The sequence below is a fragment of the Bubalus kerabau genome, chromosome 16 (assembly GCF_029407905.1).
Source record: "Bubalus kerabau isolate K-KA32 ecotype Philippines breed swamp buffalo chromosome 16, PCC_UOA_SB_1v2, whole genome shotgun sequence".
Taxonomy (NCBI): domain Eukaryota; kingdom Metazoa; phylum Chordata; class Mammalia; order Artiodactyla; family Bovidae; genus Bubalus; species Bubalus kerabau.
The window spans coordinates 56,460,723-56,474,996 of NC_073639.1; the positions used below are offsets into that span (position 1 = coordinate 56,460,723).

General features: G+C 37.4%; 1 protein-coding gene across 5 annotated transcripts in view; it reads left to right on the forward strand.

Annotated features, from left to right (window-relative positions):
* MPHOSPH9 (M-phase phosphoprotein 9) overlaps positions 1-14,274 on the forward strand; it is a 52,321-nt gene that overhangs the window by 26,443 nt on the left and 11,604 nt on the right. For all 5 annotated transcript variants that reach the window (XM_055550440.1, XM_055550442.1, XM_055550444.1 and 2 more), the window contains 5 exons: positions 1,223-1,310; positions 2,971-3,186; positions 6,517-6,564; positions 7,786-7,850; positions 9,265-9,366. In XM_055550440.1, the coding sequence (XP_055406415.1) occupies positions 1,223-1,310; positions 2,971-3,186; positions 6,517-6,564; positions 7,786-7,850; positions 9,265-9,366 (519 nt within the window). The remainder of the gene's footprint in view (positions 1-1,222; positions 1,311-2,970; positions 3,187-6,516; positions 6,565-7,785; positions 7,851-9,264; positions 9,367-14,274) is intronic.

A 14,274-nucleotide genomic window follows, 5' to 3' on the forward strand; every position in this document is an offset into this window, starting at 1 on the left:
CTGAGGTTATCAATGCATAGTGGATAGGAACCTGAACTCTGGAGCCAGACTGCCTTGCTTGGAATCCTAGTATGGCTCAGGAGGAACTTGACCTCCGTGTCTCTGTATTCACATTTGTAAAGTGGGAATGATAGCAATCCTGACTCACAGGATTGTGAGGATGAATGCAAAGTGCTTAACATAGACTGAGTATGTAGCCAGTGTCCAATAAATACTAGCTGTTATTCACAATGCATCATTGAACACTGAGTCAAAATGGTAACCGAATTCTTCTGTGTATTTTGTTATGTTCAGGTCCTATGATAATTAGCTTTACAAAGAATGTCCTTCATTATAAGAATAATGACATTCATGCTAATTTGAAATAATATAGAAAGATATAATATGAAGTCTTTCTACCCATCTTCTGTTCTCACATCCTAGACTTAATTTTTTGCATCCTTTTAGAAATAATGTATGTGCATGTATAAATTTTTTTCATGACAAAGATTGAGCTGTTTTATGCAGTCGTCTGTATCACATTACGTGTACAGTTCACTGGCTTTGTGCCTTCCCATTGTTGGGCTGCCATCACCAGTATCCATTTCCAGAACTTGTTTTAGCCTGCAAATCTGTCCATCTGTACTCATTAAACAATAACTCCCCATGACCCCTCCCTCCAGCCCCGGCAACCAGCATTCTACTTTGTCTCTATTAATTTGATGCTTCTGGGTACCTTGTATAAATGGAATCACAGTATTTGTCCTTTTGCGTCTGGTTTATTTCATTCAGCATACTAAGTCCTTGAGGTTCATCCATGTTGTAGCATGTGTCAGAGTTTTCCTTCCTTTTTAAGCCTGAATAATACTCCATTGCATGTATACACACACACGTACACACTGCCTTTTGTTTATATCCGTTCATCCCTTGGTGGACACTTAAATTGCTTCCATCTTTTGGCTACTGTGAATTATGCTGCTGTGAACCTGAATATACAAAAACCTGTTCATATCTTGCTTTTTTCACCTAATAATTCTTCAAGATTTTTTCATATCATTTTTAATATTCCCTGAATGCTATAATATCAGGTTCATTGGGATATATTTTACTAAAATGGCATCCTTAGTCTTGGCTAACATTGGAAAATTTGTTTTATGTAATATACTAGAGAATCAGATTTTTCTAACACTTTTAAGAGAAAGGATATTGCTTTTGATTGTTTTGTTTCAATATGTTTTTTTAGATGTGGCCAATTAGAGAGTGCTCTGAATGAAGCTACTAGTCGTGTGAGAACACTTGAAAATAAGAATAACTTACTGGAAAGAGAAGTGGTAAGTATGGTATTTTTGGTCGTTGTTCTAGTGGCTAAATGTTTAAAAATGTAAGCTTTTTTATTTATTGAACTTTAGAGACAAATGAATATTTTCATAAAAGCATTATATGTTGCTTGTCTTCTCCTTTAGGATTTCTTGTTAAGATTCCGTTTTGAATGCTGCTGGCTTCATATGATAACTACAAATTTTAGCCTTTAAAATTTTTATTTTTTAATTGGGATAATTTGGACATTATAAAACTCATGCTTTTAAAGTGTACAATTCAGTGGGTTTTAGTATATTTACAAATTTATGCACCTTTCACCATAATTAATTTTATAAGTTTTTTCTGCCTTAAAAAGAAATCCCAAACCCCTTTAGCCATCCCCACCATTCACATACACACTCTTTTTAGCCATAAGCAGCCATTACTCTGCTTTCTGTTTCTATGAGTTTACCTATTCTGGGTATTTGGTGTAGATGGAATCATATCATATGTGACCTTGTGTGTCTGGCTGCTTTCCCTTGGCATCAGGTTTTCAAGGTTTATCCATAGGGTAGCATGGGCCAGTATGTCACTCTTTCATAGTTGAGTAGTACTCTGTGGTATGGCTACGCCACATTTTGTTTATCTATCCATCAGGTGATAGGTGGGTTGTTTTCACTTTTTGGCTATTATAAATGATAGTGCTGTGAACATGTGTATACAAAATTTTATATGGACATATTTTCAGTTTTTTAGATATATAAGTAGGAGTGCTTAACCTTTTCCTCTTAAATAACTTGTTTTTTGTCCCCCATGCACTGCCAAGTTTTGTTCTTCTGTGTGTAATTTTACAAACAATGTTTTGCTGGAAAATGCCAGTTATATTCTAGACATTATTTCTGTGTCTTTGATGTTTATTTAGTTATCTTTGTCTCCTCCTAAACTGTGGCTTCCCATTTGGTTCAGTGGTAAGGAATTTGCCTGCAGGAGATGTGGGTTCGATCCCCTGGGTCAGGAAGATCCCCGGAGGAGGAAATGGCAACCCACTTCAGGATTCTTGCCTGGAAAATCCCATGGACAGAGGAGGGAGCCTGGCGGCTACAGTCTATAGGGTTGCAAAGAGTCAGACACAACTGAGTGACTGAGCATGCATGCACATGCATGCACCTCCTAAACTATAAACTTCATGAAGTCAGGGACAGTTCTGTTAATCTTACATTTCTAGCACCCTAGTAACCTGGTGCCTGGTGGATTTGCAGTTAATGATTATTGAATGAAGATTAACAGATCAGATGCATTTTGAATTTTCTTTTATTTTCATTATGAGACAATATGGTAAGAAATGCTTTTTTTCCCCCTATAAATATTAATGGGAGGCAAAAAATTCCAGTTTTGCTCTCAGAATCAGTTTCCTGATAGTCATGGTGATTTTTTTCCTCTTTAAAGTGGTCTATATGTGAGTCCTGGAATCAGAATGCCTCAGTGCTTTTCTGTATATTATTCTGTAGGGTAATCCTTTCTAGTCTCCATTCCTAGGATATAACAGAATATCAAATGTGTTTATTTCCATTTATATGTTTTTATATTTTAGTGTCTGCAGTTTATTAGCTGCTATTGAGACCTCTGTTTGTTTGTTTGTTTTTAAATTATTATTATTGAAAACAACGTATTATCCTTGTCTTTGTTTTGTAGAGTGATTTCAGAGAACGCTTCAATGCAGCCAGCAGTGCCTCCAAAATTCTGCAGGAACGAATTGAAGAAATGAGAACAAGTAATAAAGAAAAAGACAATACCATTATTCGACTGAAATCTAGACTTCAGGATTTGGAAGAGGCATTTGAGAATGCTTACAAACTCTCAGATGATAAAGAAGCAAGACTAAAACAAGAAAACAAAATGTTTCAAGATGTAAGTGACAATGATAACTCAGTTCTGTGGTTGGCTAAAAGTAGATTCAGGTTTTGTAGTCTTACAAGCTGTTATGACATATTTCACGTTTGTTTTCGCTTTACATGACTTTGCTGTTGCTGCAAATATCTGTATACCTTTCTGGTCGAGTCGGTTGGGTCTTATCTTGAAACAGGAAGTCAGGGCTTTCAGAACTATGGTGTCACTCCCACGCCTTTCGGTCTCTAGCAGGGCAGCTTTTGAGTGGTCTTAAATCAACATCTGTGTGTCTGGAAGGTAAAATGAACCAGATTTAGAAGAGGCTTGATATAATTTTTCATTTTGATTTAATTTCATTTAAAATTTAGAATTGTATCACATTAAAGATGGATTAAGTTTCAGGTTTTTTTGGTTTAAGTTTTTATTAATATTTTTGTGACAGTACATAAAAAATCTGAAAGTATTTCCGGCTGTTGAAATTTTCTTTCTGGTAGCTTTAGATTTGATTCTTGCTGCTTTGTTTTTTAACATTTATTTTCATGAAGATAATACATATAAATGGTTTAAGTGGTCAAATTTCAAATGAGAAACAGCATATTCTCTCCACCTCTTCCTAACTTGTAATCCTCTATCCTAGAGGTCATTATTTTCAGCCCTTTCAGTTATTTCTTCTGAAATTTTGCTCCCTGTTTCTAAATAATAAACTTACATTTCTCTTTTCTTTTACCTGTCAGTCTCAGATGTTATATATTGACTTCCTTCTGTGCAAGATCACTACAGTTTAGCTGCCTTTCACCATTGGCTCCCAAACACTTGTCCCCCTCTTTCCAGTGTGATTAAATTGATTCTAAGAAGCTTATTTTTTACATTTGAACAACTCTGAAATTGGAATACATTTTTACACTATAGTGTCTTATTTTAATTGGCAGCGTTTTTTCCTCTTAGCATTTTATGACTGTGCAGGGTCTTCACTGCTGCGTGGGCTTTCTCTAGTTGTGGAGAGTGAGGGCTACTCTCTACTTGCGGTGCATGGGCGTCTCACTGCGGTGGCTTCTCTTCTTGCATCGTGCAGAGTTTAATAGTTGCAGCTCTCGGGCTCCAGAGTGCAGGCTCCGTAGTTGTGGCACTCAGGCTTAGCTGCCACATGGCATGTGGGATCTTCCCGCACCAGGAATTGAACCAGTGTTCCCTGCATTGCAAGGCAGATTCTTAACCACTGGACCACGAGGGAAGCCCCCTCTTAGTATTTTAGTAAATATTAAATAGTACGATTTCTGATCAGTGGTATCTTAGATTTTAAATACAATATATTATTTATAGGTGGATTAGAATTCAGTATTTCTTATGTCTATATAAATATTTTTCAGAGCTAAACTGCAATGTTCAGTGATTTTATTTCCTTTCTCTTCCAACTTTTATTATATTTTTCCTTAATTTAGTAATTGCTTTATTTTTAATCTGCTTAGTTTTGTTTTGTTTTTTTAAACATGCATAGCACTTCCTTTCCCCTTGCCTGCCTCCCTAGTATCCTTGCTTCAGTCTGAACTGATTGCTCTGAGGTTTGATACACAGATTTGTAGGGCTTGCCCTTGTCATCATCCTGGGAGTTGTCTTTCCTTCTTTTCTGTACTGCATCTGTCATTTTGTATAGGTTCTACATCTTCTGTTTTGCTAGTGTACATCTCCTGAAAAAAAGAAGCATGAAACAAATTTTGAGGTCTTCCATATCTGAAAATGTTTATAGTTACAACCCCACTTTATATTTAAAAAAAAAAGTTTTATTTTTTAGAAATAGTTAGAATTACAGAAAAACTGAGGAGACAGTAGAGTGTCCCCATATGCCCCACACCATTTCCCCTGTTTTTGACATCTTGGATTTGTGTGGTGCCTTGGCCACAATTAATGAACATTTTGATGCATTATTAATAAATTCAACGGTTTATTTAGATTTCCTTGTTTTCTTCCTCATGTTCCTTTTCTGCTCCAGGACTCCCTCCAGGAGACCAGGTCACATTTAGCCATCCCATCTGCATAGCTTCCTCTTCGCCGTGGCAGTTTCTCAGACGTCCCTCCTCTTTCATGACCTTGACAGTTTTGAGGACTGGGCAGGTGTTTTGCAGGATGTCCTTTGAGAGTTGACTGATGTTTTTCTCATCATCAGACCGGGGGTTATTAGGAGGAAAATCATAGAAGTAAAGTATCGTTTTCAGCATGTCGTATCAGCAAGCACTATGTTTTTTATTCTTTTACAGTCATTTTAGTAAAGTTTCAGGGGGGCGTGTGTATGAACACTCTCTTCAGTGTGCTGTATTTTATTAGAACTTTATATTGTTTGGTTATTATTATTCTTAATGTATTGATAGTATAATTTTAGTGTGTGTGAGTACATGAGCTCCTAGTTTTTAAAATTTCTTGTACTTTTTAACATAACATCAGACTTACAGAAAGTTGCAAAAATTGTATAAAGAATTTCCATATACCCTTCACCTGGATTCTGAATAACATCTTATGTGTTTTATCATTCTGTCCACATGTAGTTAAATGATTGAAAAAAATATTTTTCCTAAGCCATTTGAGAGTAAGTTAGAGATATAATGCACCTTTATCTCTAAATACTTCGAGGTATATGTCTTAAGAACAAAGACAGTCTTTTATATAACTGTAGCAAAATTAGGAAATTAACATTAGTATGGTAATCTTTTGAGAGGGTGAAGTAGGAAAGGATAGCTGTGGCAGGCAAAGGGAGACACACTGGGCTTCTGCCTCAAAAACTATGTGTTTCCCAGTACAGTACTCTTATTTAATTTATATGCTCCATTCAGTTTTTGTGAATTATACTATAAATGTTAGTTATACCAAAATGTTAGTTATACTTTTGGTATAAAGAGATAACAGATCTCTTTTCCCTTGTTCAGGATGTGATCCAAGGCTACATACTGCATTGAGTTGTCATATCTCTTTTATCTCCTTTAATCTGGAGCAGTTCCTCAGTTTTTGTTTTTCTTTTATAACCTTCAAATTCTTTGAAGATCACAGACTATTTTATAGAACTGTGCCTTCTAACATGATCGCTCCTAGCCACATGTGACTGTTTATTTTTGGCCACACTGTGCAGCTTATGGGAGGCCTGACCACTGAACCACCAGGGAATTCCCTCATTCATCTCTTTTTTTTCCTTTTTTGTTTCTGCTTTTTTTAATTGCCTTGAATCTGAAACAATGTGTTAACATCGTCCTTTCATGACACTAGCATCTTTGAAGAGTATGGGCAGTGATTTTAAAGGTTTTTGTAGACTCCACTGATGTTATAATATTTAATCTTGTGATGCAATTCTTTTGTTTTTCCTTGTAGCTTTTAGGAGAGTATGAGTCCCTTGGAAAAGAACACGAAAGAGTAAAGGTAATGGTCAATGATTCATGTTCTGAACTTCCTGTGGGGCAGACGCATCAGTTTGGAAGTCAGGAGATCTGACTGTCTCCTTTTTTTCTCCCCTCCTTTGTGCCCATCTGGCTATTTGAACTAGACTTATCCTCTCTGTGTCAGTATCCTTATTTCCAAATATCTGCCCTTGAACTCACAAGTTTGTTAAATTTGTTAATTTAAAAAATATTTATTGAATAGTTGCTTCATTTGAGATGAGATGAAGTTTTTAGGAGTGTAAAATACCATACAAATGCACATAATTAATACTATTTAGATATAAAGTTTTGTGATGCAAAACAGTAGCTTTTTGTGGGGTTGAGTAATCTATATTTGAATTCTTATAATTAAAACTCTGTTTGGGATCTACAATTTCTAATTCACTGAAACGCCACAATAAGTAAGTGAGGTTCAAGTAATTCTGTTGCATAAAATGCAGGGTTGTGATTATCCAAGGTTAATGAAAAGGCCAGCACAGCTTGGTAGCCAGGATGTTTGGGGTTTCAGGGACTAGTCGTTACAGCTGAAATCTCATCATTACAGGTTTTAGTTTTTCCATTTACTGAGGTTTCAGTCAGTTTGTGTTTAAAAATGTTAATTTTGACTGTTTCTAATCAAGCAAAGCTTAATAGGCTTTATTTATTAAAAAGGGGCCATACCCTTTTTACAGCCATACCACCTTGAACGTGGCAGATCTCATCTGATCTCGGAAGCTAAGCAGGGTTGGGCCTGGTTAGTACTTGGATGGGGCTTCCCTGGTGGCTCAGATGGTAAAGCATCTGCCCGCAACACAGAAGACCTGGGTTCGATCCCTGGGTCGGGAAGATCTGTTGGAGAAGGAAATGGCAACCCACTCCAGTATTCTTGCCTGGAAAATCCTATAGATGGAGAAGCCTGGTAGGCTACAGTCCATGGGGTCGCAAAGAGTCAGACATGACTGAGTGACTTCACTTTACTTCACTTTTATTGAAAAGGGAACTTACACACAGCTGTTTGATTAAACCAGTGTTTGCTGTCTCATTTTTTCCTTTGTGTTATGTGTATTTTCTCTGGTTGATGCCAGACTTGCTGATTATGCATAATTTTCTTTATAGTTCTCTTTTGGTGTAGTCTTAGATTCGTTTTATATTATGCATCTTAAGAGGAATACATCTAAATATTTGTCTTCACTTATCTGAATTTTTTTCTTTATTTTCATAGGATACATTAAATATAACTGAGAATAAATTGCTTGATGCACATACTCAGATTTCTGATTTGAAAAGGTAAAATCTATTATCTTACTAATAAGCTAAAACCTTTTAATTGTTCTTTCAGCCCTTAAATATGTGTCTAGATTGAAAATGATGGGAAAGAAAACCCTTTCTTAAGGATTTTTAAGCACTTTGAGATTAGATTTTATCTTCATCTTCCCATCACCCGGAAATACATTTGATTTTAGCCGAAGATTTTAAAATAATTAGAATACATCGGCAGCTGTGCCCGCAAGGTGTGCCTGTGCTTAAACATTATGCATTTTCTTAGCATAGGTAAAGCGTAAGTGCTACTAAGTCATTGAAAAGAATTTTAGGAAGTAGTCTAATTCACTGAATTATTTTTGTGCTCCAAAAAGAAAATAGTATTCACACCAATTTTGTGGTTATATATTTCTTAAAGACCAGGTTCGGGGACTTAATCATGATCTGATTTGCTTAATTAGGTAAGGCACAGTGTGTAAATGGTCCCTATGGCCATGATTAGATATTTCTAATTGGCTTCAGAGTGTATTTTTGTGTTTGGAGATTAATGATGTCCCTTATTTAGAGATTTTACCATACACTTAAGGACTTCTCATTGGAAAGAACAGAAGTACTGGGTAGCTTTCTTGTCTGCTCAAGTCTTTTCTGTGAAGTGTTCAATTCTAGGGATAGTTTTGTTATCAGATTGGTATACACAATCAGCCTTGTTAGAGCTTTCTTTCTCAAACCTTCCCTGCAACAGAGTAGGTAAGACTCTAAATTTGGAAGATGAGATAAAGACATATTCAAAAGTTTTAAAAGAACAGAAAGAATGCATAGATAAGCCTCAAAATAATTAATTGTCCATAGTACTTATTTTCTGTTGGTGAACTTGAAGATAAGCTGTTATTCTGAGCGTGGCACAAATTAGATGAGCTGCCTGTAAGTTGAGAGTTGTTCAGAAAGCAAGTTCTTGTTAATAGGGCTGCTTTGGATGGCAAGCCTGCTTCCTCTTTTGTGAGAGCCTAACCTGTGTATATTTTGTACAAGTCACATACCTGTTAGAATTAAACATCTTTTGCAGTTTATTTGCAAATTGCAGTTTATTTGATTGCTAGAATTTTATTTTTATTTAATTTGTACTGTTTTATCTGTAGTCAAATTTCTAAATTTTTTTCTACTTGCTGTATTAAATGCATTTGTTGTTCCCTTTTCCTTTAGTTATAGCATATGAAATACTCCTTTGTAGGATTTTTTTCTATTTGCCTTTCTATTTATTCTCCCTGATTTTGTTCAGCTTCTTAAAGTTTAATGTGACATTTTACTATGAAAAAGTTTTATGGATTTGCATCTCTTTTGTCACCCCTTTCGTAGAAATGTCTGTTAAATAAGTAATTTATAATTGAGCTGTATTTTAAGCTTGTTGAAATGTACTTAATTTATTTTACTGCTTTTGAACTAGGACAATTTCAAAACTTGAAGCTCAAGTCAAGCAAGTAGAGCATGAAAATATGTTAAGTCTTCGTCATAATTCTAAAACTCCCATGAGACCCTCACATGCCAAGTAAGTTACTTCATTTAATCTCTATGAAACTAGTAATAGGTAAAGCCTGTAATTGAGCTGAGACACTCATCTGTCTAAATCGTGAGGAAGACAGGGTTAAATGTCATCACAGATCTTATGTGTGAAAGCATCTTACTGTTAGATATTGTGATAACTCTTACGCAGAGGCATTTGCCAAAAGGAGGAAATAGTAGAAGCAAATTGGGGACTGAGGAGAATTGGTATGGTTTTTGGTTTTTGACTCTGCCCAGCTGTGTGACCTCAGATGAATCACTTAATTTTTTTGGAGCTCAATCTTATAATCTGTAAAAGCAAGGACATTGGACTACAACATCTCAAAAGGTGTGTTAGCCCTTGTGCTCAATTGCTCAGTCATGTCTAACTCTTTGCGATCCCATGGACTGTAGCCTACCAGGCTCATCTGTCCGTGGGATTGTCCAGGCAAGAATATTGGAGTGAGTTGCCGTAGCTCTTAACTTCCATAAATTTCATTCCTGTGTTAATGAAAAACTTAAGATGATGGATCTGCGTTAGGTTATGTGACTTTTTCTTTTTAGTTTTTCCAGATTAGCTTTGTTATAAGCTAAGAACATTATCTTGATGATACATTTACAGAGTAAGTTTTATCATAATTTGAATTGTTTTTTATTATGATTTTAATGTAAAAAAAGTAATAAAGAGTAGATTATAACTTCCTAATATTGATGTTTTATCACAAAAATTTTAAATTGTGTTATTAACCTTTTTAAGTTGTAATTGTCAAAGGAGAAACTTTTTCTAAATTTTTACTAATCTATTTTATGTGGGACATAATGGATTATTTAAAGAAAAAAATATGTAAATAACTGAAGTTGGATGTTTGAGATTGAACAAAAGGAAGGACTAAGGTTTGCCTGGGGGGAAAGGCCTTTCTGAGGAGCGGACATGTAAGCTGAGAGGTAAGACATGTGTGGAGTCGTTCAGGAGAGAGGTGTGGAAGGGAGGGAGTGTTCCAGACAGAGACAGTGGTCTTGCTGAGTCCTGAGGAAGGAGAGAGCTTAGTTTTATGTTTGAAGAACCCAGAGGAGGCTTGTGTGGCCTTACTGTTCCCGTCATACACAAGGGTTTGGGTTTTACTCTTAAGTCCATTGGGGCACCTTTGAAGGCTTTTTGTATAGTAAAATGGTGTCATTTTATACTTTTGTTCAGTGAACCTGCCATAAGGAAGGGAAAAGAGTAGAAACAGACTAATTAGACTCTTGAAGGACTTGGAGAGAGATGGTATTAGCTTGGTTGTGGCCACAGAAATGGGTAGAGGGGAAGGATTTGAGAAAATTCTGGAGGTAGAAGCCACAGAACATAGTTATGAGTTGGGTGGAGCGTAAGAAAGGGAGGTTTCAGATAAGGCCAGGTAAAACCTTTGTTTCTGTCTTAAACAGCCAAGGGTGTCACATTGAACCAGGGAAGAGATGCGAAGAGCAGACCATGGAGTAAAGATCAGAATTTCCATCTTGAATATTTTAGTGTGAGATTCATGTGAATTCCAAGTGGAACTCAAGCAGGGGATGATAAATTTGCATTTGGAGTGCAGAAAGAAGACCGGAGTTATAAATACTAGAGTTTTGTCTTTGTAGGTGGTGCTTAAAGTTATTGGATGGATGGGTGTGTGTAGTGCGAAGTAAGTCCAGGTCAGAGCTCTGAAGAGCTCCAGTGTTGTGGTTTTGGGTAGACAAGGAGCTGGAAAAGGAAACTGAGAAATAGCTGCTAAAAAACAGGAAGAAGACTGAAGCAGCTACCATGAGAACCAGTGAGATAAAGACTGAGTGTCCCTTGCATTTGCAAGCTGGGGGTTCTTGATGACCTGGAGAGCCATTTATGTAGAGCCATAGAAACGGAAGCCAGTTGGGAATGTACTGAATGAAGAGCAAGTGAAAACAACCCGGATGTCTAACAGCTGTAATGTCGGTGTATTGTGATACATTTATGCATAATACTGCTCAGCATGACCATATACAGACTAGATCAGGGGTTGACAAGCGACAGCTCCCTGGTCAAATCCAGGCCTATGCCTGTTTCTGTAGGGTCTGTGAGCACAGAATGGTTTTTGTTTTTAATTTTTCGGGGGAAAAGTTTCATGATACATGAAAACTATATGAAATTCAGTTTTTGGTGTCCATAAATAAAGTTTGATTGGCTCACATCCAAGTTTATTCACTTACATGCTGTCTATAGCTGCTTTGTGCTACAGTGGCAAAGGTGAGTAGTTGGGACTGAGTCTATCTGGCTGATAACACCTAAAATATTTATTATTTGGCTGTTTACTGAAAAAATTTGCCCACTCCTGAACTAGACTCAATGTGGTTTAATCTTAACATAATATGGAACAACAACAAAAAACTAGTTGCAGAAGAAATAGGATGTTAGTTATTAGATTGGTACACAAGTACTTGCAGTTTTGGACTGTGAATTTTAAGTCATCATGTGTTCAATCGCTTCAGTCATGTCTGACTGTGATCCTATGGACTGTCGCCCACCACACTCCTCGGTCCATAGGATTCTCTAGGCAAGGATACTGGAGTGGATTGCCGTGCCCTCCTCCAGATAAATCATTATAACTAGGCTCAAACACATCTTTATTAATCAAAATAGGGACCGTTACACATTTTTGCCAACGAGAAATAAGTGTGTTTATTCCTGTAGTGTAGAGATCCATGCTTTGGGATTTGTCAGACTCTCGGAAAGCATTTCGGAGAAGGCAATGGCACCCCACTCCAGTACTCTTGCCTGGAAAATCCCATGGACGGGGGGGCCTGGAAGGCTGCAGTCCATGGGGTCGCTAGGAGTCGGACACGACTGAGCGACTTCACTTTATTTTTTCACTTTCATGCGTTGGAGGAGGAAATGGCAACCCACTCCAGTGTTCTTGCCTGGAGAATCCCAGGGATGAGGGGGCCTGGTGGGCTGCCATTTATGGGGTCGCACAGAGTTGGACACGACTGAAGCGACTTAGCAGCAGCAGCAGTGGAAAGCATTTTCTGCCTCCTGCTGGTTGTGGAAGCATTTTCCTTGCAGAAAGTTGTGGAGATGGTTGAAGAAGTGATAGTTGGTTGGCGAGATGTCAGGTGGATATGGTGGATGAGGCAGAACTTCGTAGCCCGATTTGTTTACCTTTTGAAATGTTGGTTGTGCTACACGTGGTTGGACATTGTCTTGGAGAAGAATTGGGCATATTCTATTGACCAGTACCAGCTACAGGCTTTGAGTTTTTGGAGCATCTCATCGATTTTCTCAGATATAATGCTTTCCCTGGGATTCAGAAAGCTGTAGTGGACCAAGCGGACAGCAGACCACTACACAGTGACCATGACCTTTTCTTGGTGCAAGTTTGGCTTTGGGAAGTGCTTTGGAGCTGCTTCTCGGTCCATCCACTGAGCTGGTCGTCACTGGGTGTATAAAATCCACTTTTTGTCGCATGTCACAATCCTATGAGAAATGGTTCACTGTTGTGTAGAATAAGAGAAAGCGGTACTGCAAAACAACTTTTTTGATTTGCAGTGAGCTCATGAGGCACTCACTCAGCGAGTTTTTTCACCTTTCCAATTTGCTTTCAAATGCCAGTGAAAGTGAAAATTGCTCAGTCGTGTCCGACTCTTTGCTACCCCATGGACTGTACAGTCCATGGAATTTTCCAGGCCAGGATACTGGAGTGAGTAGCCATTCCCTTCTCCAGAGGATCTTCCCAACCCAGGGATCAAACCCAGATCTCCTGCACTGCAGGCAGATTCTTTACCAGCTGAGCCACCAGGGAAGCCCTTTCACTTTCACTTGCGACATTGAATTCTTTGGCAGCTTCTTGTGTAGTTGTAAGAGGATCCGCTTCAATGATGGCTCTCAGTTGGTTGTTAGCTTCCAACGGCTGGTCACTGCGCTCCTCATCTTGAAGGCTCTCGTCTCCTTTGCAGAACTCCTTGAATCACCACTGCACTGTACTTTCCTTAGCAGTTCCTGGGCCCAATGCATTGTGGGTGTTGCATGTTGTCTCCAGTGCTTTACAACCCATTTTGAATTTGAATTAAAAAAAAAAAGTCACTTGAATTTGCTTTTCATCTAACATCATTTCTATAGTCTAAAATAAATATAAACAGCAAGTAATAAGTGATTAGCAAAAAAATGTGCATTAAAATTATGTATAACATAACCACATTTAAGAAGGTATTCCAGTATCCAATAGGCAGGGTTCAGCAACGCAAAATCTCAATTACTTTTTCACCAATCTAATAGGTATTTGGAGTAGGAAATGGCAACCCACTCCAGTATTCTTGCCTGGAAAATTCATGGGCAGAGGAACCTGGTGAGCTGCAGTCCAACGGGTTGCAAAGAGTCAGATACAACTGAGCACCTGAGCACACATACAATAGATGTTTACCTTAGAGAAGTTCTTGTGTATGTTTATTATAGCATTGCTGAAAAGGGAGTCCATTGAAAACTAAACATTCACCAAGAGGGGAAAGGATAAATAACTTGTGATACAGTCATACTGTGGGTAAATGATTAAAATGGTAGAGGTTTATATATGTATTAACATGGGTATGTCTCATACAGAATGTTGAGTAGAAAAAGCATTAAAAGGATGTGTACATTATGCCTTTTATGTAATTTTAAAAATGTAAACAACCAGAAATATGCTTTTTATGTCTTAAAATTAAAAACACATATGGTAAGATGTTAGCATTTGTTAAAACTATGGGTGAGTGCTTGTTATGGTACTCTTTGTAATTTTCTAAAAATGTTTGAAATGATTCTTCATTTAAAAACTGAGGGGAAGAGGAGTGACTGGGATTGAAATGAAAATAGATGAGACAACCCTTTTAAAAAAGTTTGGTTGTGAAAAGGCGCAGAGAGAGGAAGACAGGAGTTCCTGTCTCCTGG